Genomic DNA, 23,830 nt, shown 5'->3' with positions numbered 1-23,830 from the left:
ATGGGGACCATTCACTTGATAATTCTATGTAAATACTTACACATAATCTAAGAGTGTTGTATCATTATAACCTGATGTCAGATAGAAAGAAATTATGCCTTTAATACACATTGATCTTCTCAGTTGAATACATGGTTATTCCCTTGCTTTATGCTAAGGTCCAGGACCCTGAAGAAGACTTTGCCACATTCTCTGAAAATGTTAGTTAGGAACCAGTTCTTTATTTTTTAAAAGTTGTCAGTGTTATGATCATGAAATATCAGAAATGAAAAATAGGCAGGTCTATCGTGTGTAAACTATAGCCCTCTAACTTTATAGGTTTCATATGGATAGAAGAAATTGAAACGAAACACATCACCTTTTTAACAGTGGATGTTTCTAGGTGAATAGAAACCTTCGCCCTGTTTTTCTGTATTTCCAGATTCCTAGAGTGAACATGTAGTATATAATATATGGGGATGTGGGGATTAAAACACAGGACAAATATTTTTAGGTTTCGGATGAGGGAGGGTGCACCAGTAGGGAGAAACCACGAAGATAAGAATGGGTAGTTACTTTTCCACTGAGAATGAAGCCTGCCAGCCCTGAGGCAACTCTGGCCCCACCCTGTTCTTTTCATAGCTGGAGTTTTTGAAGTCCTTTGTGCTAGTTAGGGACTAGCATAGTAGGCACAGCTAAGTAAGTGTGTAACAGATTGCTATTATTAGTTTATCTTGAGACTTGCTGGGTCTCATTTGATTGACGGAGACTTCTCCACCTAGAAATTTTGATTTATTTTGGCAGTTTAAAGATTTTTTGGAGTGCTTGTTATCTAAAAAAGGTAAGAAGACTGGGGAACCTGCTTTCCCTTCCTCCCTTAAAAAAAATAAAACAAAAAAACTGTTGGTCCTAGTGAGCATGCCTAATCTTAGGGATTACTCAGCAAGCATGACCTCAGGGCTGGTTTTGTAAATGTTACCAAATCAATCTATTACTTAACCACAGATGTTCTTTCATCGACTGTGTTCCACACAGTCCAGGCCGAATGGTGGAAGTTCCTTTTGGGAGAGTTGGCTAAATCATGTCTTTTAGGTCTTTATTTGTATATTTGTACATTAATTTGGAAATACTTCATCACAAAAATGTAAGCAGTCACATGGTGCAACTTAGATTGAATTAAATGGGTTTATAAAAGTTAACTTTTATGATTATACAAATTATAGATGCTCAAATATAAATATAAAAGAAAAAATATAACTCATTTCATTATCCAGTGGTTAAACATTGTTAACATTTTGGTTTTATTTCATTACAGTCCTATAAGCAGTTATGTGTACATATATACCCTGTACATTCCACTGAATATTGTTATGAACATCTCCATATAATATTTCTGGTTTACTCTTTCCATGCTGCAGTAGTGACTTCCTGAAGTTTGTAAGTAGTATTTATGGGTACAGATCCTTTTCATTTTACGGTGACTGCCTTAAGTATTAGACTTCCTATCAACCCTTGAGATGTGCTAATGGTGATATTCTTTGTTGCTGTACCCAAACTGACAAGTTGTTAGAGCTTGATCTAACAGGATCCAGGGACCGTGATCATGGAGTTCTGTTCCCTAATTAGAGAAATGAGAAAAGCAAGCCAGAGGAGAGTTGCCCCTTGCCCAATATCATTAAATTATTTAATGACCTAAGAATACTCCTGTAGGAAGCAGCTGTTACTTCTCTTTAGCAGGTTGAGAAATGGGGTATTGAGAATTTAATCAACATTTTTGAAAGAACTGAATTGTGTGTGTGTTTTAAAGCTAAGGTAGGGAGAAAAAAAAAAGAAGAAGAAGAAGAAGAAGAAGAGAAGAAGGCAATGGCACCCCACTCCAGTACTTTTGCCTGGAAAATCCCATGGATGGAGGAGCCTGGTAGGCTGCAGTCCATGGGGTCGCTAAGAGTCGGATACGACTGAGTGACTCCACTTTCACTTTTCACTTTGATGCATTGGAGAAGGAAATGGCAACCCACTCCAGTGTTCTTGCCTGGAGAATCCCAGGGATGGGGAAGCCTGTTGGGCTGCCGTCTATGGGGTCGCACAGAGTCGGACACGACTGAAGTGACTTAGTAGTAGTAGTAGGGAGAAAAAAGTCAAACTGATGAAGGCTCAGTGGTTCACCTGCCATTGCAGGAGATGCAGGTTTGATCCCTTGGTCTGGAAGATCCCCTGGAGGAGGAAATGGCAATCCACTCCAGTATTCTTGCCTGGGAAATTCCATGGACAGAGGAGCCTGGTAGGCTGCAGTCCATACGGTTGCAAAGACTCAGACACAACTTAGTGACTGGGCCCACAAATTTATGAAACTTACTTGTTTATTTCATTTTTCAACTAGCAGATGATTGATATGATGGCATGTGTCACCATTATCTTTGTTTCCTCACATACTTGTGCAGAAGTCATTGATACGATGCTGACAGTGCCCACTTTCCCATTTGAGATGTTAAAATAATTATTTTTTTGCTTTGGCAGTTAAGCAAAATGGTCAGTATTTAAGGAACCCTAATTTTCAATAGAGATAAATGACTGATAAAATTTTGATTTCTTTTAAATTGCTTATTAAGTACTAACACCTTTCATTAGTTTTGAAAAGCAATAGCTTCTTAGGAGTATTTTCCAGTTTTTTTGAGAAAAGCAAATGTCCTGTCCTTGTGACTTTTTTTAAAACAAAGTGATGCCCTGAGAGATTAGCTACAAAATGAAATGTACTTGTCAACTGCTTCCCTTTAACCTTGGGAAGAACCTGGGGGCTTGATTGTGGACAACACCAGCTTTGTTGACCCTGAAGTGTAGGCAGTTGGGGCCTGTGAACATGGCATTTACCGTCGCCTGCCTCGGAAAGTTCTCTCTGGAACAGTCTGAGGTGCTCTTGGTGAGGCCTGCTTCCTGTGTGAGTACCTATTGTGGAGGCCTCCCTTGAATGGGAGGTTTGTGAGAAGTGGTTTCCCACCAGCACACAATGCGGCCTCTCCGCAACGTAAATACACTTTCCACTCGGGGTCAGGCTCACAGCGCCTGGCCAGAATCCCCTTGCAAAGAAAGTATTTTGTAGTTCCATTTATTTATAGTGGCCAGTGAAAAATTAATATGCTTGCTTCATCTATTTTTAAAAATAAAAGGGAAGCCCCTTACCTAACAGTGTTTGCTGAATGTATGTCAGTTGACTGTGGCATATTTTGATCTTGCTTACTTGCTGCTCTAGGAAAATGAATGTCACCTTTTCACGAACTGTTCTGTCTATATTTGAAGCTTGAGATTCTTGTTTTAAGAGTTATCCTTATGTGTCAGGAAAACTCCTTTTGGGTTCTCTGGTGAAGACCTAAACAGATCAGATCAGATCAGTCGCTCATTCGTGTCCAACTCTTTGCGACCCCATGAATCGCAGCACCCCAGGCCTCCCTGTCCATCACCAACTCCCAGAGTTCACACAGACTCACGTCCATCGAGTCAGTGATGCCATCCAGCCATCTCATCCTCTGTCGTCCCCTTCTCCTCCTGCCCCCAATCCCTCCCAGCATCAGAGTCTTTTCCAATGAGTCAACTCTTCGCATAAAGAAAATAAAGCAGTGACTGTATAAAACACTAGATCAAGTCATCTGTGGGTTTCACATGGGCTCACTGAGCAGTCAGTGAAGGTCTGGAAATCAGGGCAGATAAGAGTCTTACTTGGGAATGGCAACACAAAATTATTTGTCTTTATTTCCTTGGAATTGATGGTTTGCTTTGAATCCAGGGCATAAACGTGACTGCTTGAGAGAATGAACTCGGTCCTCGTCCAGCAGGCCTGGATTTATTGGAGTCAGGTCCCACTCTGTCCCGAATGTGACATTCCTGACATTCCAAGCCCAGGAGTACCTGCTCCCCAACATCCACTTCCTATCCCTCCAGCCTGCTGCTCTCTTATCAAGACTTTACCAAATGAATTTGTTTCACCAAAGTACTTTAAAGAGTGTAACATAAACTCCTGGAGAGAAAAGTCCATGCTGGAATTCGGATACTTTTCATTTGGGTTAATTTGTTCTTTGTTTCAGACCCTGCCAGGTGAATTGTGGATGTATAGAGTATATAAAATAGGGAAGTTTGTCTACGAGAAAGCGAATTTACATTTTTCTTACATTTTTACATCTAAGGTGCTTGGCATGGAGTAGTGGTTGTCAGAGTCTGGTATGGGGGTGCCCTTGGGTGATCCTGAAATTCTTTTAATGGGTTTCATGAAGTTGTAACTATTAATAATCCTAAAATGTTTTTATGTCTTTTTCAATCTTATGCTTTGTGTCCTTCAATAGTGTTAACTGAAAAATACTTTGTCTTTAGTGCTTTTGCATGAGGAGAAATACAAAAATTGAATTGGAGACCATGCATTTTGTAGCAGAGTTGAAATTTAAAATTATTTTTCTGGAAAGGTTTTAAAGCCTGTTAGTGGACTGCTTAAATTTGAAGTTTGAATGATTTCAGCACAAAAGAGTGTCTTACACAAACCAGAACCTAAGTGAATGAATAAATAAATAAATACAGCCTCCTTGCATTTTCTTAACAAATTATATTAGTGTAATTAATGATGTCATTATTCACAGGGGTTGCTTAGAATATAAGCAAGTACCATGCTTTCAAACATTTAGATTCACTTCATTTGCATGTGAGTTTGTATAGACCAATTGCCATTTCATCCAGTAAAACAAATCTCTGCAGTTTTTTTTTCTTTTTCCCTTAAAAGAAAGGAAAAAAATCTTTTTTTCCTGAAAAATTCCACATTTTGGAGTCTTCAAAAATATCAGTCTGAATTAGTAAAGTGCATATTCATGTTAAAATTTTGTTGTAATGGTCTAAAATCTGAAACAGTAGATAGACACTCCCTTGCACCGTGTGTCTTTGCACCTGCTAATTCGTTTCTTTATAAGCATCGTTTCATGTGAATTTTCTGTTTCAGTACCTTGTAAGTTCTAAGGAACACCTGGTATTTGTGGTGTGTTTAGTCCCATCAGGTGAAATACAGAGCTGCTTATGAGGACGTCATCAGTTGTGGACTCTTAAAGAAATAGTTTGTTTTAAAAAACGCGTTTGTAAACTGATTTTCAGTGTATCATATACTATTCTTGTTTGTTTCTCCACCACCCCATCTCCCCCATATAGGAGAGGAGGAAATATTGGAACCAACATCTAAAATTAGTAATAAAGTGTTAGAAATATTTGAAATGCATATTTAATTATAAACTGAATAAAACACCAATGATGCTTCTACGAGACTGAAGTAACAGCTTCAGAGCTCATCCTTGTCATGAGTGTTTTATAACATCAATTCGACAAAACTGAGTTTGTTGTTGCATAAATAAGCATGACTGGGTTCTATATGAGCTGATTAAGGAAAAAATTTTAGTATTCTTCTGGCTAATCAGAAATGAAGGTTGAGGAAGGGGGCATGTTTTGAGACAAATTCGTCTTCTGGCACACCTAATACTAGGAAAGATGCCACAACTGGGAAACCAGAGTTAGACTGTGAAGCTTATCTCAGATGAAAGTTTTCATAGAGCATGGTGGTCTGTTGATGGGTTTTGTCAGAAGTGCCCAATGTGGATTTGGGTTATCGAATATAACATTTCAGTGTAATGCTATTTAAACCTCACGCCTTTGTTTCTAGAATCCTAAAATTCTAGTACAGTCCCTGGCACACACTGGATACTCACTAAATATTTTTTAAAAGAATGGTTGATTATCTTTGTTCGTGTCCTTTTCTTTGATGTTATTTTAGATTTTCTTCAGCTGAGTCCTTCTTTTGGGATATTGAAAATAATATAATCTTGAAACCCATTGTACCAAATACCTTGTTCTAAACAGTCTCCTCATCAATAACCTGCTAAGCTGCCCTCCTTTGTGAAGTAATTTTGCTTTTGTGTTTCATTATGGCCCATCATAGTCAGAATATCACCACTGAGGGTTTAACTTCAGTATTTTCTAGTTTGTTTTTCTGCTGGTTCCTTTTTCTCCCTAAATTTTAACCATCTGGACTACATGATAGTATAGTGAATTTGCTTAACTTCCCTTTAAAGTACTTTAAAAAGTGTTTTAAAAAATCATTAAATCTGCATCTTGGTAAGGATACACCAAAAATTCAGTTACTGGCTGTGTGTACAGGGAGCTGGGGACTGGATAGGAGAGAGATGTACTTTGATTGGGTGTCTTTGAAAGTTACCTTTTGAATTTTGTACTATGTGCTTGTTTTGTCTAATTTTTCAAATTCACTAACCTATGAATTTTTCATCAGCCCTTCCACTGCCACGTTTTATTGCCAGATTCTTAGATGTTATAATCAGCTCGCTCAGAGAACGCTGACGTCTTACCGTCACTTTCTGTCTGAGTCTCTTTCGGCACATCACTTAACCTCTCTCAACCTTAGTTATAATAATATCTGATCAGAGGGGAATACTGCCTCCTTCACTTGAATGCTGTGAGGCTCGGAAACAATTAGTGCACAGGGGCTTCAAGCCGTGACCATCTTTGCTTTGGGGACTCTTCCTCTCAGCCTTTCCCAGAAACGGTTTGGTGTTTGCAATACATTTTCCCTTCCCTCCAAAGTAACAAATGTTATACGTGGCTGTTAGGTACCCAAGTGGTTATAAACATGTGAATTTAATTCATAATAGATCTCTAAATGCAGAATAATAAGAAACATTTTGGATTTCATTCGAGGGAAATGTGCTGCTGCTACTGTTCAGTCGCTCAGTCATGTCCAGCTCTGTGCAATCCTGTGGGCTGCTCTGTCCGTAGGATTCTCCAGGCAGGAATACTGGAGTGGGTTGCCATGTCCTCCTCCAGGGGATCTTCCCGACCCAGGGGTTGAACCCAGGTCTCCTGCACTGCAGGGAGATTATTTACTGCTAAGCCACCAGGGAAGGCCATCTAGAAGTTGTGTTAAAGCACCCATGTTACACATGAAGGAACTGAGGCCCGGGCCTGTGCAGGCACACCTTGAGCCAGGGCCTTGCCGAGCAGCGGGACCTGTCAGCCTGCTGTGGGGCTTCCAGGCAGGTGGCAGTGCCCGAGGGCTGGGGAGGAGTTGAGTGTCTTCATAGTATAGATCTCCTCTCTTTCTAGAACCCTGCCATGGGTGCCGCCACGCCTCCCCCCCACCCCCAACACACACAGCCCCCCACCCACCTACCTTAGAGCTTGACTGGTGTGGAGGTAGGAAGACCTAGAGCTAGAGGGGCCTTTAGGAGTGACTTTTTTTTTCTTCCACTTTTGGATTATAGTCTTCTAGACCTTTTTCCAACATCCTATAGAAAAAGATATAAAGAAACAACCACACAATTCCAAGTCATTGCAAAGAAATATTTTCAGTTATTCTCATCTTTGGATAAAGTATGTGACAAAGTTAGCTTGGATGTGAGTGAAAATAAGGGCTCATAGCTTTGGAATGTTCTTTTGTAGATGCTAGACTGTCATCCTTGAGATGTGAGAGAGGGATGTGAGATTTATTGTGCTGCGTGTATCCAGAGCTAGGTGTTCTAATAAAAATGTCTAATTACATCTGCAGACCTCTTTAAACACTGTTTAAAAACAATGAACAAAACAAATGGACCTTTTGTTGGTAAACTTTTTTTTTTTTTAGTTGGGCCACTTTTCCCTTTTAGTTAATATTTGTAGAACTGAGCTGTTTATGTGTGGACATGGATCTGAGGTCCAGAGATTGTGTATATATAATGATGCAATTTTTAAAAAAGTTTTTGTGTTTCATTAAAGATTTGAGGTATATTGGAGGGGCTGTGGAAGCAGCCAACCACTTTATATTCATGGAGAATTATAAAAATAGCCTTGATGCATTAATGTTTACATATGATCCTCAGACATGTAGACGATTTCTCCTTCTCAGGAAATAGTGCTTTCCTTATATAGTAGTTTTGAGTTCAGACGTGACTGTGCTAAATTAGAATAAAGAGAGCATCTATGGATTCTTAAAGGTGGGGCCTATACATTAGACTACTTGACATCTCTCCTTAGCCTCTGGAGCACAGTGGACAGTTCTTTTTTTATTTGTTGTTTGAATCACATATTACTTATTTTAATCCATGACAGCAGTGGTGGTGGTGTTTTTAATCTAAACTCAATTTCACAGCATTTCTCCTGTGGATTTAAATGTTGCCACTTAATTCTCCTGTGTTTATAGTTGGATGCTGAAAGCAAGAATGTTTTTAAGGTTAGGAACCTTTTCAGACAACTGTGATTTAACTTCACTAATGAACTCATATCAGACAAGAAGACAAATTCCAGACTATTTGTGCCTCAACCAACCAGCTGGGTGCATACCTCCAGGTACTGCTCATGTCTCAAGAAGTTTTTCTGCATGAACAGTTATCACCACTCCTTCTCTCATTCAAGTGGCAAGCCATGGCAAGAGTCTTTCTTTCACAGCTGTGTAGAACTCAGCTGTAAAATTAGATTTCATTGGCATAAAAGCACAGTGATTACTATCACTATTTACTCAGTACATTCTTTTTTCAACATTTTCTTTAGGTTCTTCCTTGCTTATCCAGGAGGCCCAGATTATATTCATATGAGTGAGAGAAACTAATAGGTTTTTATAGAGTTTGAGTAAACGTCTTTTTTCAGTTTTCATTTAATCTGTATGAAGTAAGCACTATAGGCAGAGGTGTTTTGAAAGATAATAGAGCAAAAAGAAACCTTGAAGGTGAATCTATAACCTTGTCATTTGGTAAAAGGAAGAATTAAGTGTCCAGATTTAAAGCTGATGATTGGTAAACCTCAGATTAGAACTCATGTTTTCCAGAACTCAGTCTTGGGGTCTCTCTGCTTTAGTGCTCTTATTGTTCCTATAACGTACTGGTGGGCGTTTGAACAGTTTTTAGTGGAGGGGCTGTGAAAAATTCTAATAAGCATCTTTAAATTTCTCTCCATATCCTGTTTGAGGGCGCAGTTCGATTCAGTTTTCAGGAGGGCGTTTGCCTGTACAGGTGCCGTTCCTCATGGTTGCCTGCAGTGTGGGAGAGACGGTACAAAGAAAAGCACTGAACCACCTCCAGCCTTGCCTCCCAATGGCAGTGCCCCACATCAGGCTCCCAAGTGGCCACGTGCTTATTCCACACAGTCAGCGCCAATGCCACGGCCGCTGCTGTAGCTGTTACCAGAGGGAGAGAAAAGTCCTGCTTTCACAGTGGGGGGAACATGGTAGAAACTGGCTGATGTGTCTTGATGGATGAGCAGCTTTTTCTCAATTTCAGAGGTAAAGCAGGTGGCATCATGTTTCTATTTTGTTTTCATTTTTTTTTTCTATTGATGCTATTGTTGGTGTTTCTATAGTTATTATCAGAAAGCTGTTTCTCATTTTGCTCAGAAGGCTAGAACCGTTTAGAGAATTTCTAGGTCTTGAAGTATCAGTCAGGGGTTTATCTTTCAAAACCAGAATGGAGCAGGAAGGTAAGAGGTTTCTCTGATGAAAATAGCAATGATACTTTGATACCCCATTACTTATAAGAATGTGTATGCTGCTGCTACTGCTGCTAAGTCGCTTCAGTCGTGTCCGACTCTGTGCGACCCCATGGATGGCAGCCCACCAGGCTCCTCCGCCCATGGGATTTTCCAGGCAAGAGTACTGGAGTGGGTTGCCATTGCCTTCTCCAAGAATGTGTATAACTAACTTTTAAAAAACTTTTTCTTCTCTTTCTCTTTCAATAACTCTTTCCCTTCCTCATCTCTGCCTCTTTGTTTTCCTAAATCTGGCTAATAGGACGACACATGAGGAAGCTGTCAGTTCTTGTGACTGAGGGCATGTGTACACAGTGGCCACCTGTATGAGAAGGAAGTCCAGAAAGCAGTTTTTCTTTCTTTTTTCTGGGCTGTATGAGTCTCTGTCAAATTTTGACTTTTTAAGATTTTTCTTTCTTTACCACAGTCATGGCATATACAAGTGTGAATCAGCTGTACAAATGTTTGTTGTAATAAATTAAATTTTATTAGGCTTAGGTTTTTCTTTGGGAGTCATTAAGAACCTTGTAATCACTCATAAAACATTAGCTCTCTGATAATTATATTGTTTTAAAAGAGATACAGTAATTTCATAGTAACCTCTCACACCCATCTGCCTCAAACACAACACAGCAAAACAAAGCCCCACTTCTTTTTTTTGTGATTCAGTGAGTTCATCATATCATCATTTTGTCTACTAATTTTGACTCCTTGCTGTGTTGAATCGGGAAAAAAAATTTCTTTTCCTTATTACTATTTAAGAAAAATGGCTAGAACATTTTCCTGGTGAGTTTGTGACAATTTTCTGACATGTGGTCCAGAGTAGATTTTTACTGTTAGAAGTCAGTAAGTATTTTTAGCAGAGAAGGAGCTTTTGTTGAAGTATGAATCAAGCTATGATTTTACTAATGTGCCCAAGAGCATATTCTTCTCAGGCTGCAGAACAGGCAAGTAGCAAGCAAAACGTTTTCATGCTGCTTAGATTTTGTGAAGGTGATTGGTTAATGTATATTTTATTGGAAAAGATTCAAGCTTTATGGAATCACAGTTAACTTTTAGTGGTATGAATTCTGAGGGCTTCTCTCATAGCTCAGCTAGTAAAGAACCCTCCTGCAATTCAGGAGACCCCAATTCGATTCCTGGGTTGGGAAGCTCCCCTGGAGAATGGATAGGCTACCCACTACAGTATTCGTGGGCTTCCCTGGTGACTCAATGATAAAGAATCTGCCTGTAATGCAAGAGACCTGGGTTTGATCCCTGGGTTGGGAAGATCCCCTGGAGGAGGGCATGGCAACCCACTCCAGTATTCTTGCCTGGAGAATCTCATGGACAGAGGAGCCTGCCGGGCTACAGTCTCTGGGATCGTGAAGAGTTGGACATGGACTGAGCAACTAAGCACTGCACACATGGTATGAATTCTGAAGATGGTTTTATTTATTAGATTATTTGCATAATTGCTTTATAGGTCTTAATTGATTTCTATACATCGATTTCCCATTCATCAAGAAACCCCTTTTGCTTCTGAAAGTGCATTTGAATTGCAGATAGAAGCAAAAAGTTAAAATTGATGATGTGGTTTTTTTTTTTTTTTTAAGAAAAAATTAAGGTATGATTGACACAATGCTTTCTTCTTCTTGGTTCTCATTCTACTTTTACTTTTTCTGCACTTCCCTGGGATGGTTTAGAATAGGTCAAAAGTCAGGTGTAGGTAAAGTGAGCCTGGGAGCCTGCACCTTGGCGCTGCCCTGAGATTTAACTCAGGGAGTCCATCTCCTTTCACCCCGCGGGGTCATTTCATTTGGCACTGATGGTTTTGCTTTGTTCCTTTTGGTGCTCTTGGGGTTCTTTTCCTCTTGTCATCTGAAACTAATTTGTGTACTGTACTGCTCACTCACATCTTGAATTAATGTAAGGAAATTTGGGTCATTGGCCCATGGAGTGAGGTGCGGGACATTTTGTTACTCATTTGAAGGCCAGGCCCACAGACTTAAAACTCTCCCAGCAGTGATGAAGGCTTTGATTTTTTTCAAGTTAGAAATTCTTCCTAGTATATAACTGCTTTCTCTGGCCTTTGGAAATGGATCTGTGGTTCTCTCCTGAGAATCAGTTTTCTTTTTTAAATTAAATTGGCCGTATGTTTCTTAGTATAGTTTGGGGCCAAAATACCATGGAAAACCTTTTTAGACTTGGAGTGAGGGAAGCAAAAGAAAAGGAAAAAGTAATAACTCAGTGCCTAGAGTAATGTAAAAACTGAAGACCCTTTGTAATATTATTTTAAAGTAAGGTGTTTTGTAAAAGCTTTAGGGTCATATTTGGACAGAACTAAATGTCTTACTAACAGTGAGGATCTGTTGTTCAGCGTGCCCAGCCCCCATCCTTGCCATTAGCGTACTTCTTTGGCGCTGGGCCTCCCTGCAGGTAAGAAAGGAAACAAACGACTTGCTTTCAAGAGGGAGGGAAGTCAGCTGCAAGTGCTCACGTGGCATCCCTTCCCTGTCAGTCAAAAGAACAGAACTGGCCAGGCATGAAGCACTTGTGGTTTTATGCTAGGATGTGTGGTTAGGCGAGAGGTTGTGATGGCCTGTGGTTGTCACTGAATTCTTTGAACTGGAAGCATGGGTAAGTAAGAATTAAAAAGAATAGCACTGAAACCTTGGAGCTCTGTGTGTGGAAAAGAAAATATTCGGAGCATTAGAAAAAAAACATCGTAGTAGAGGTCCGGAGAAGGCAATGGCACCCCACTCCAGTCCTCTTGCCTGGAAAATCCCATGGACGGAGGAGCCTGGTAGGCTGCAGTCCATGGGGTCGCTAAGAGTCAGACACGACTGAACAACTTCATTTTCACGCACTGGAGAAGGAAATGGCAACCCACTCCAGTGTTCTTGCCTGGAGAATCCCAGGGACGGGGGAGCCTGGTGGGCTGCCGTCTACGGGGTCACGCAGAGTCGGACACGACTGAAGCGACTTAGCAGCAGCAGCAGCAGTAGAAGTCATCTGTTTTCCATTGGTTTATTCTGATTAGTTTTGTAGCACATTTATTGACTCTGTATTTGTAAAGGGGACTTCCCTGGTGGCTCAGATGGTAAACCGTCTGCCTACAATGCAGGAGACCCGGGTTTAATCTCTGGGTTGGGAAGATCTCCTGGAGAAGGAAATGGCAACCCACTCCAGTATTCTTGCCTGGAAAATCCAAGAATGAATTTATTGCGAAAACTCGGTGGTGTGTGAGGACAGTGTGGATGTGGAAGAGCCTTGAGTAAAATGCATGAGTTCTGTGATTGCTTTGGCCTACTCAGATACACATCTGTCTAGGGCAGAAGGAACCCAGACCAGGATAATGAGGGTTTTGTCAGGATGATTTCTCTTGAGACTTTCTGACTGACACGAAAAGCGGTTACAGCTCAGTCATCCAGGGATCACGGATGCAGGGCACAGAGTGGAGCTTCTGAGACCCCAGAAACCACTCCTCTATGTGTATAGAACTAACAACCTGGCTTCCCAGCCCAAGGAAGATTAAGATAGCAAATTGACTATGATTCTCAGAGTTGAGGAGGTGTGGTTTGAGGTATAGCCTAATGAGGAAGAGAGGAAAAAACAGAATTTAAACATAAGAACTCAAAGTAGGGGTGAATTTCTCTGAGTAGGTAAGGTCAAAATGCCTAGGAATTCCCTACTACATCACCTTGTGACTGAGCATAGTATTATAAACAGTGACCCTACATCCCTAATAAAAAATAAAGTTATGGCCAGCCTGCTCTATAATGAAGTTAGAAAATGTATAATTTCCACCCACAATCTTGGCAAATAAAGTTTTTGGTTCTTAAAGTTAACTGTTTGGATAGTAAGCCTTCTACATTCATTGCTTCATTTTAAAAATTCCATTTAAAAAGTTCAGTCATCTTTCTTAGGCATGTCACATTCTCCGGGTCTCCTCAGAGCAGTGGGGCTGAGGCACACCTGTTTAAATTGAGTACATGTGTAGTTTTGTGTGGATTACCAACCAAAACAGAGGAGACTCACTTTTTGGGGGGAGTGGTCACCATTTAATTATTGATGCATGGCAAGCCTTCCCCAGTCTCTTAACCTTCTGTAATTGTCAATGGCTAGGGCCGAGTGGTTTTCCCAATTTGCAGCCTGAACATTTGACTTTGTATTTGGAAAAGTCATTACTTCTCCCAACCCATCTCCATCCCTAGGAAATAACCACAACTAGGTACTAACCATAGTACAGTATTGCTTTATACCCTAAGTCTTATGTTTTGCATCTATGGTTTTCATTCTTTTATAATTCTTCTTCCTGCCTTTTCTCTTGTCCTTTCGACAGTCCATGGCACTAAATGGTTTCTGTTCCATGATGATTTAAGGACCGGTTGCCAGGCAGTTGCCTTGTTAAATAGCTGGGCATTATCTTGCCTAGAGATAATTTATTACTTTTTTGGTAGGTCCCTTGAATTCCAGGCAAATGAACGTATCCTCTGTATGTGCATGGCGTGTAGAAAGGGTATTTACACCTTGTTGACTGTGAGAACCACCCCATCTAGATCAATCTCTACCTTGTATTCTAGGCAGGATAAAGCCTGGTTTGCCTCTGGTGGATCTCTTGGGGACTAGAAAATAGGCCTTGGATTTTTAGCAAGCTGGTGTCCGAGGGTAAAGAGGATTAACAACTTTGGTTATGAGAAGTGAGACTCTATGGCAGAGTCTATTCATTCTTCCCTTTTTCTCTGTGATTAAAGGTCTGGTTGTTGGCTGGTTGCGTTGGGGCACTAGGAGTGTGGTGTTTATAAGTTCCCACTGTATGCTGTCTAAGGAGTTGATTGTATATATAGTTGACTTTTTTATGCACAGTTCCCCATCTTCCCCTGGCTTGTTCCCCTCTAAGTAATTTGCAACAACCACTGCACATCTGTGAGGCGGATAATCTATCATCTAGTAGGAAAGAAATACAGGACTCAGGCATCTTTTTTTTTTTTTGTATGGAATAGCTACATTGCCCAAAGTTGCCTATATGAGTTTCAAAACAAATGCAATTATTTCTTTGTGCCAGCTGACTTTGTTTCTCTGGGATTTTTTTCAACTCTGTGTGGGCTCCCACCTTCTCTCATCTTACATTTATAAGACTTTCATGGAACTAGGAGGGGATCTATCCTTTTATTCCACAGTTGCAGAACCTGGAGTTTAACTACCCAACTTGGACCTGACATTTGTGCTTAAGAGCGCCAGCCCGTGGGGCTGGATTGCTGTATTTTGATGATAGCAAATCCTATTGTTTATCATGACGCCAACCAGAAGGTGTCTAAAATTGGAATTGTCAGTGTTAGGTATAATGTTGGAGTTGAGACATTCTTTGGTTTTAGCGATGGGTGGTTAGGAATGCCTGAACTTTTTTTCACTAGATCACAATTATGTCCTACTAGCACCTGTGTGCACTGAATGAAAAGAGGGTAGGTTCCATCCTTATGCTTGTCTGTGAGCTGATCAGGACTGTCCCTTGTGGGAGAGGGCTTTGGTGCTCACTACTTTAGCAGAGGGGAGGACAGAGGACAGAGCCACAGTCTCCATCATCTCACCAGCAAGTGCTTTGGGACTCTTCCTTGGAAGGAGTGAGGAAAAGGTGGGAGTGAGTGTGGAGTGCTTCTTGACGTGCAGATGCTTTATTCTCAGACCCCTCATGTAAATTACTGCCCTGTTTATTCAACCTCCAGTGTTGAGGAATCATTAGATAAGACACCACGCTTAAGAAATTAGGCCTGTGTAATACCAGTTTGAGGAAAAGTAATCATTTCTCTCCTTGTGCACTCGTAGGGTTAAGTATATTTGAAATAAAATTGAAATGGATATTAGTACTCTGTTAGTAGTACTACTCAAAATCAAGCAGTTGATGTCTTCATGGTGTCAGTGGAAGTTATCTTGGTTAATTTTATTGTGAAAAAAATCTGTTTCCTACATTAGGATAAACTATTGGGCTTTGAGTTTTGTATTTTTATTTGCTTAGAAACTGAGTAATTGCCTCATAAAACAGCATGATGGTACTGTTAACACTGAATTATAAGACTTGTTATTATAGAATGTGCTTCCCTAGTTGGGAAATGACTTTGTTGTTTGGTACTTAAAATAATTAGTTTTTCCAAATGGGGTTATAATGAATAGTGTAAAATTTTACCAATTTAAAATAAAAAATTTATAATCTCTTGGGTGGTTTGTATGCATCATTTGATACTTCCAGGGAAGGGATTTCTTTTGGGTGGGCTTGAGGGGAGGGAAATATATTTAATGTTCAGAATGGAGGTTTTAAGAAATATTTCTGTCACACTTGAGACAAATTAGAGATAGTCATTAAAGGACTTGACCTGCTATTTTGCCTGATTTGGATATTGAGTATTAAAGGATAAAAGTCTTGAATTTGAATTTTTGGGAACTTTATTATAAATGAGAAAAAATTTAAAATGGACTACATGGCAGTTTATTTCTGAACTGATTTAAAATAGTGTGTGCATGTGGGTATTTTTCTCCTTTGTCTATGCTATTAAACTTTTTGTGGCAAAAATTTTAGACATAAGTGAAGGATGGGTAAATACTTCTTAAAGAATACATATCTTAAATAGGAATTTATTGTGTTCCTGCTGTTTTATTGAAAAGCTAGATAGTCGTGGCAGGTACTATTATGGAATGAGAGTGGGCTTTGTGTTGTTTTGAATTCATACATGAAAATCATTTATTCTGTGGAAACCATGAAATGTGCCTGTAAGCCTTACTCTGTACAAGGTACTGTAGGTGCTGTCAGGCACAGGGAAGTTCAAGATAGGCACAAGTAATAAAGCTGCAAATAGGCAACAGGATAAATGCAGTTCAAGGGGATGATGGGAGAGAGAATTAGAACTTGATTAATTACTGAGTTAATAGCAAGGTCAGAAATTGCAACAACTGCAGTGTAAGTAGTTAACCTTTGCTTGGAGTAACTGCTTATGAACAGTATTTTGATCCTAGTGAAAGAGAAAAACTTTTCTTAGAAGTCATGCTCTTTGGCTTCATTTTTTGTAATTACCTTAGAGATAGCATGATAAATGTTCATTTGACACTTCTATCTTCTCAAATTATCTCATTTTATTCTGAGGAATATCTCTGGGTTTAGGGGACTTAAATTTCTAAATATCAAGGCTGAGGAACTGGAGGTTGTGTTTACTTGACTGCTTAGAGACTCAGGTCTGTGGTCTCCAATTTCAAGCTGTTTTTCTTGGGTTTTGCTGTCTGTGCTTAGTTGTTCAGTCATGTTTGACTCTTTGCAGCCCCATGAACTGTAGCCCACGAGGCTCCTCTGTCCATGGAATTCTCCAGGCAAGAATGTTGGAGTGGGTTGCCATTCCCTTCTCTAGGGATCTTCCCAACCCACGGATTGAACCTAGGTCTCCTCATGGCGGGCGGATTCTTTAACAATTGAGCTGCCTGGGAAGCCACCCTGGGTTTTGCTTCATCCCTTCTAAATCCGACACCAGTTGGAAGAATTTGAGTTTCAGCTGACCTCATGACAGTGCACTTAAATAGCTGACTTGTTACAGGTGAATTTTTGTGGTCTTGAGTTCTTTTTACAAAATGGTGATTTTCTTGCAGGAAGCCAGTTGAGGGAAATTCTCCATGAATGTACGTCACAATGATGATGACCGACCAGATCCCTCTGGAACTGCCACCATTGCTGAACGGAGAGGTTGCCATGATGCCTCACTTGGTGAATGGAGATGCGGCTCAGCAGGTAGGTGCATTAAGAGAGGATTTAAGTTGTCCAAGTGGGAAACATTAGCCCAGAAATTGTTTTATTTTGAGATTCAAAGATGTCTGATCTTGAACCTTTGTCATTCTCTAGAGGTCGTTTCCATTGTAGAATCACTATATGATTTTTTAAAATATCAGAAGTTGTAGTTTTTGAGAACAGCAAACTTTACCTAATCCATCTGGTATTCTTCAAGCATCAAAAACAAGTGTCTGACTTTTGAAATGAATCATTTTGAAAATATGTAAAAGTTTTTGGAATAAAGTAGTGTTTACTCATGTCGTGTATTATACTTGACTGATTTTTCCTGATTGGCTAGAGCAGGATGCCCAGAGGTTGGGTCAGGTTTTGATCTCATCCAGGAGGTGACTGACCCCGACAAGACACACAGGTGTGTGTGAACCCACCCTGGCTCCTGGAGCAGTCCTTCCAAGTCCTGGCTCCAGGGCAGCAAGTCTGCTGCTGTGAAAATGATAGTCATTGTTTTCTGTAAGACTCCTTTCTTTGTCACTAGCTACTTAACATTGCAGAGTAGAAAAGTTATTCCTGAGCTCATTCCTGTAGCACTTGGGAAAAAATTTAAACAGTAAGTAAAACTTCAAAAATTATTAGAGACAGGTATTATCTCTGATAACATAAATTTTTTCTCAGCTCCCAAAGTCCACCATCTGATCAGGGCCAAGGTCTGTGAGCTGGTTATGGGCTGGGAAGTGCAGCCTTCTCTGTATTCTGCCTTCTAGGTCTCCCCTTTGGTACCCCCTGGTCCCGCCTGAGAGGGAGCTTCCCAATGCATGGAAACGCTTCCTCCTTCACCATTCCTTCCCTCCCTCGGGGCACAAGCTCCTCTCTAGAAGTTCTCTGTTGTCTCTTCCCTTTTTATGTCTTTATCTTTGTCCTACCTCATTCCAGGGAGCTTAGCCTGTGCCCCTAGAGGCCTGGAGTCTTTTGCTGTCACCTAGAAGTTGCTTTGTAGGAGTGGTTCCATATCTTGATGAGTTATTTGTGGAGAGGCTGGTGATCTCCCCTGTCTCCTTGTCTTACTCCTCCGCCATCTTCTTCCACTCCTGAATTTTTTAATTGACTACTAAAAGTGGTTCCATCAGTCTGGTACTAAATAAATGCCACTTTTTATATTTGTATAGTTCTTTAGAAGTATAAAAGTAGGTGTCTTTGTTTTATCGAAAGTAGAATTGGGAATGATTGCTTGGAAAATATTTATGCAAAATATATTAATAATTCAGATAAGTTAATTGGCCATTTGATGTCAGTCCGCCCCCCCCCCCCCCCCCCCGCCCCTGTCTGTCGTACTACATTAACACTCTATCCAGCATAGTACATTAATACTTTGTATATACGTCTGATGGGTCTTGCTTTGCTGTTTAATGATTTATATATGTTACTTTCTCCTGCATTAGACCGTGAACTTCTTAAGAGCAAAGAATGTCTAATAGGTGCTCAATAAATGTTTGTCAGTTGAATAAATTTCTTCCTGTCTTGCCACTGATGGAAGTACCTCCTTTCCTGACTCCTGATTCTCTCTCTTGGCTCATTTCCACCAATCCACTGTTAGATCTTTTATCTTAAACACACAAATAGCTATACCTCTGGCCCACTCAACAAAAACAACCCCCCCGTTCCTTGACTCCACATTCCCCAACCCCCCTGCCCCCAGTTATATCTCATATCTCTGCTCCCTTTACAACAGTACTTCTTTAAATAGAGCCTCTGCTTCCTTGCCTCCATTGCTCTTCATTTCCAGAGCCTCCACTGGCTGCTCCTCCTCTCTGTGTTCTAGACTATCAGCAAGTCCTGTTGACCTTATCTCAGGAACGTTGCTGAAACCATATTTTGCTATGTCTACTTCAGTTCTGTGACTGTTCCTAGATTCTGAGCCAACATTGCTCACCAGGGGTAGGATGGTTCTTCTCAACTGGTCTTGCTGCTTTTACTTTTGCCCTACCAGAAAACATTTGCCACACATCAATCTGCTAAAACTGTAAAAATGTACCATGTCACTGCCCTGCTCAGAGCTGTCCTGTTCACCTGAGATGAAATCTGAGTGCAGCCCTGCAGCTGGTCAGCCTCCTGTGACTAGTGCTTGCCTCTCTCCCTCATCCTCTCACTGCTCTGCTCCGGCCCAAGGTCTCAAAATGCCATGAATAGTTTCAAGGTGCATGTGGTGTATGGTTTCCTTTCTTTTCACTAATTAAACTAATTTAAAAAAGGGCTAGTTGGTTCCTGACGGTTCATGGTCAAGACTTGGTGCTTCTACTGCTAGGGGTGCTGGTTCAGTCAGTGGTTGAGGAACGCACGTGCCTCAAAAAAAAAAAAAAAAAGAGAGGTGGGTCAAGGTATTCAAAGTGACTAAACTTGAGAAACAACTCCAGTCTCTCAGGTATCTCTTGATTCCATTTTGCGTACGTACCTGGGAGACCTGAGACCACCCATCTGTATAGCTGTGCACCATTTTTGTGTTTTGATGATTTCTCCCTTGTTTCTGTAATTCATTTTGTTTAGAGTAGTGGTTTGTAGTTTATAAGCCAGCATACAGAACCCTTAGAATTTTCCAGTTTTCCCTTCAGAAGTAAACTCCCAGAAATGACCAGAGACTAAAAAGGCTACACTTCCTTGGAAGGCCTTGTCGTATTTTATACTCCACATATCGACCTCAGCTCTTAAGTAGAAACTGTGTAATAATATAGGTTAATAAGATCATGTTTTGATTTCACCTAAGAAGCTTTCTGTAAAGCCAAGAAATGGGAAAACTTGTTCATCTGTTTTATACACAGTCACAAACATCAAGCTTTGTCAGACCAGGGTACACTTACTGTAAACAAATCTCATTGGAAGGAAATATTTCAGTCTTTCTAATTTGCGAATATGTCTGATTGTGCTAGAAGCATTGACGTTTAGGCGTTTAGGTTATGTGGGCCAAGCTGTTGATTGATATTACCCCTAAATTTCCCTTAATGGGGAACAACTGTTAATTGGGCAGGATGTGTTTGAACAGCCCGAGGTTTATCATGCCTTGATGTTGCCTCTGTGTCACTGTGGCTTAGCCGAGACAGTGGCCTGTGTGCCTCTTTTTTGCCTCTTTCTGTCCCCAGAGCCCCTCATTCCCTCGAGCCTTAACTCTTTCCTTTGGGTCCTAACAGTTGTGTCAGAGTTGACTGTGGTAGACCTTCAGGCCTGTGTGTGGGACCTGGGCTAAGGCTCAAGGGGAAGGCAGACCCAAGGAGCAAGCAAAACTAAAAATGATGGAGGAATAGCAGAGAGAGATAGCGGGGAGGGAGAGCGAGGGGATCACCAGAAAGAACAGGGACCAAAAGTGAGGATTCAACAGTCAGAAGCTGCCCGAGATTTGAGTTCTTGCCTGGGGCGCCTGCTGGTGTTTGCTGCTTGGATGTGTGCTACGATGCTCAGATGGGTTTGTATGAAAGGATCAGGATGCAGGGGACACACCAGAGGGAAGAGTCTGTATAATGTCTTCTGAGGCTTTAACTGTGTTGTCCCTTGAGGCCAATACTTTTTAACAAGGACCATGTGGAGGCACCAGGCTGACTTTAGTGACAGACTTTGCAGATACTGTCCTGTCAGACCCATGGGGTGAGACGCTGGAGCCACTTCTCCCACTACACCATCCTAAAGAGCTGCCCGCTGGCCACGGGCTCTCCCTCTGCATTTCTGTTAGGAGTGGATCTAGTGAAGCTCACCGTGTATGTGTTTACAATGTTCTTAATACTTTGCAGCTGTGCTGAGGACATTCTAAACATTTCTATATATGCAAAAGAACCACCACAGTTATGAGAAAGCTCTTCAGTCGCCTCAGCCCTCCTCCTCCTGATTTCTGTCCTGTTGGTTTCTGGATTTAATTAAGATGAGTTCTTGGCAAGATTCTCTGCTCTGTTCTGGCTCTAACTAAGAAACACTGTTAATTTTCGTTATCAGAAGTCATGTTAAGGTTGAAACCTAGGTTTGTCATTTTGTATAAGTAGCAGGAAAAGGATGATTCTTTTCTTAAAATGAAAAGCCATTCTCGATTATGAATGAAGATTTAAAGTATATCATCAACTGAACAAATGAGCAAGAATAACAGTAACAAATATACAAGGTGGATAGAAAGAACTTACTTAATAGCTCTGAGATATATAATCCATATGCCATGTGAAGTGAAGTGAAAGTCCCTCAGTTCAGTTCTGTTCAGTTGTTCAGTCGTGTCGGACTCTTTGCGACCCCATGAATAGCAGCACGCCAGGCCTCCCTGTCCATCACCAACTCCCGAAGTTCACTCAGACGCACGTCCATCGAGTCAGTGATGCCATCCAGCCATCTCATCCTCTGTTGTCCCCTTCTCCTCCTGCCCCCAATCCCTCCCAGCATCAGAGTCTTTTCCAATGAGTCAACTCTTCGCCTGAGGTGGCAAAAGTATTGGAGTTTCAGCTTTAGCACTATTCCTTCCAAAGAAATCCCAGGGCTGATCTCAGCATAGTGTTTTTGAGGCTTGGCCATGTTGTCACGTGTATCACTACAAACATATCTTGGAGATATTGTGAGTTTCAGTTCCAAAGAACTGCAATAAAGCCAATATTGCAATAAAGTGAGTCACATGAATTTTTTGGTTTCTTGGTGCATGTAAACATTCTGTTTATATTGTGTAGACTTTTAACTGTGCATGTCTAAAAAAAAGTACATACCTTAATTTAAAAATATTTTGTTGCTAAAAAATGCTAACCATCTGAGCCTTCAGTGAGTTGTAGTCTTTTTATAATACAGTAACATCAAAGGTCATGATTGCAGATCACCATAATGATTATAATAATAATGAAAAAGTTTGAAATATTGTAAGAATTACCAGAATGTGACATAGAACTTAAAGCGAGCAAATACTTTTGGAAAAATGGCGCTGATAGACTTATTCCACACAGAGTTGCCATGTTAAACCTTTAATTTGTAAAAAAACAATTATTTGTGAAGCTCAATAAAGCAAAAACATGCACTAAAATGAGGTATCCCTGTCCTTTATAGCTCTTTTTTTGCTTTTAGCTTTTTTATTGCCTAAGAATACTCTAGTGTTCATCATTTGATGGACATTTGGATTGTTTCCACTTTTTGTGGTTATTATGAATAATACTTCTATGAATGTATGTGTACAAATTTTTGTGTGGATGTGTGTTTTTGTTTCTCATATACATACACCTAGAAGTAAAATTGAGCAGCTTATTTAAAATTAAAAAAAAATTTTTTTGAACAGCTTTAACTATTGTTTTCTGAATTAAAAAAAAATTTCTAATTTCTGCTTGCTCTCACTGTAATCTTGCCCTCTCACTCCTCCTTTCCACCCCAAATCTCAAAGAAGAGAGGCTGACAGTCTTGACACGAGAGGCCTTGTAACTGTGAGTAGTAGTGAACACGTGGATTGCAGTTTGCAGTAATAATTTTCCTGAAACGTTTGTACAAGTTACGTTTTCCTCATTGACGGTGATGCTGAAGAGTCTGATCCAAAACTGCGCTTCCTCATGTTTGGTTCCTCTTGTCTCACTGTAATTTCTTCTACCTCTAAATAGATCAGCGTAGCTAAATAAAGTTTACTTCCCTTAATATGCCTAACCACATATTATTCTTGAGTTGTAAAGCTTAGGTTTCCACCTGAGTTTTTGTGTGTGGCTTTATAAATTACAGTGAATTTCCTTCAGTAGTCAAAATATTGCATTTCACACATTACATTTTAGAACCTAACAGTGTATCACCTATCTTTGTTATGAACTTTCAGCACATTTTGGAGATTTTAAGAAGTAACAGCTTGTTTTGAGCATGAAAGGATGAACATGAGCCCAATTTCCAACTTGTTTTGTTGGTTTAGTATTTTAATAATCTCTTAAGAATTACAGCAGCTACAGGTAAATAAAGAAACCATTAGGCTATGAGCAGAGTGTTCACATATAATTGACTGATTTGCTTATGTAATCTGTGACACTGACAGACCTACATGATGGCGACATGCCACTTTATATACTTAGTGACACTCGTCATGTACGTATTATTAGGGCAGTGGGGTGGGGATAGAGTTAGATGTCACCTTGTCCTAACTAAGAATTCAGAACACAGAGAGCACCTGGAGCATGTTTTGTCATTTTTATTTCTTATCTTTTGCTTTTTTTTCCTTTTCTTCTTCATGCCTCTTTTTCAGGTAGTAGATCTCCTTAAATGTAAACAGAAAACTTTCTGGGACACACTACTCACAGTTACAAGGCCTCTCATGTCAAGACTGTCAGCCTCTCTTCTTTGAGATTTGGGGTGGAAAGGAGGAGTGAGAGGGCAAAGCATTCCCTGGAAGACAAGTTACCTCAGTCATGTCCAATTGTCTTGACTTTTGCCCGTTTTGGTTGATCAGCATTTAGCATGTCATTTCATTGGGAGTGAGGTTTTTCCCCCTTTGGTTTCTTCTTTTTGAAAGCCTTTGTTTCCCTCAGACAGCATATGCAGCCAGAGTTTCCCCAGCGCATTCTTTTGAGTACACGTTTCCAGACAGCACATTAAATATGTTAAAATGTTCCATGTTCAGAT

At 40.4% G+C, this 23,830-nt stretch overlaps 1 protein-coding gene across 6 annotated transcripts in view; it reads left to right on the top strand.

Moving 5' to 3' along the window:
• Positions 1–23,830, top strand: part of FNDC3B (fibronectin type III domain containing 3B) — a 358,595-nt gene that overhangs the window by 56,261 nt on the left and 278,504 nt on the right. For 5 of the 6 annotated variants that reach the window (XM_019959536.2, XM_070803254.1, XM_019959543.2 and 2 more), the window contains exon 2: positions 17,110–17,248. In XM_019959536.2, coding sequence (XP_019815095.2) covers positions 17,138–17,248 — 111 coding nt within the window. In that variant the 5' untranslated portion in view covers positions 17,110–17,137. Of the gene's footprint in view, positions 1–7,175; positions 9,260–17,109; positions 17,249–23,830 lie in introns of those variants that run through there. The other variant, XM_070803224.1, reaches the window with a different exon arrangement.

The sequence above is a fragment of the Bos indicus genome, chromosome 1, assembly GCF_029378745.1.
Source record: "Bos indicus isolate NIAB-ARS_2022 breed Sahiwal x Tharparkar chromosome 1, NIAB-ARS_B.indTharparkar_mat_pri_1.0, whole genome shotgun sequence".
NCBI classification, from domain to species: Eukaryota; Metazoa; Chordata; class Mammalia; order Artiodactyla; family Bovidae; genus Bos; species Bos indicus.
This window is presented reverse-complemented; position numbering and strand designations above follow the sequence as displayed.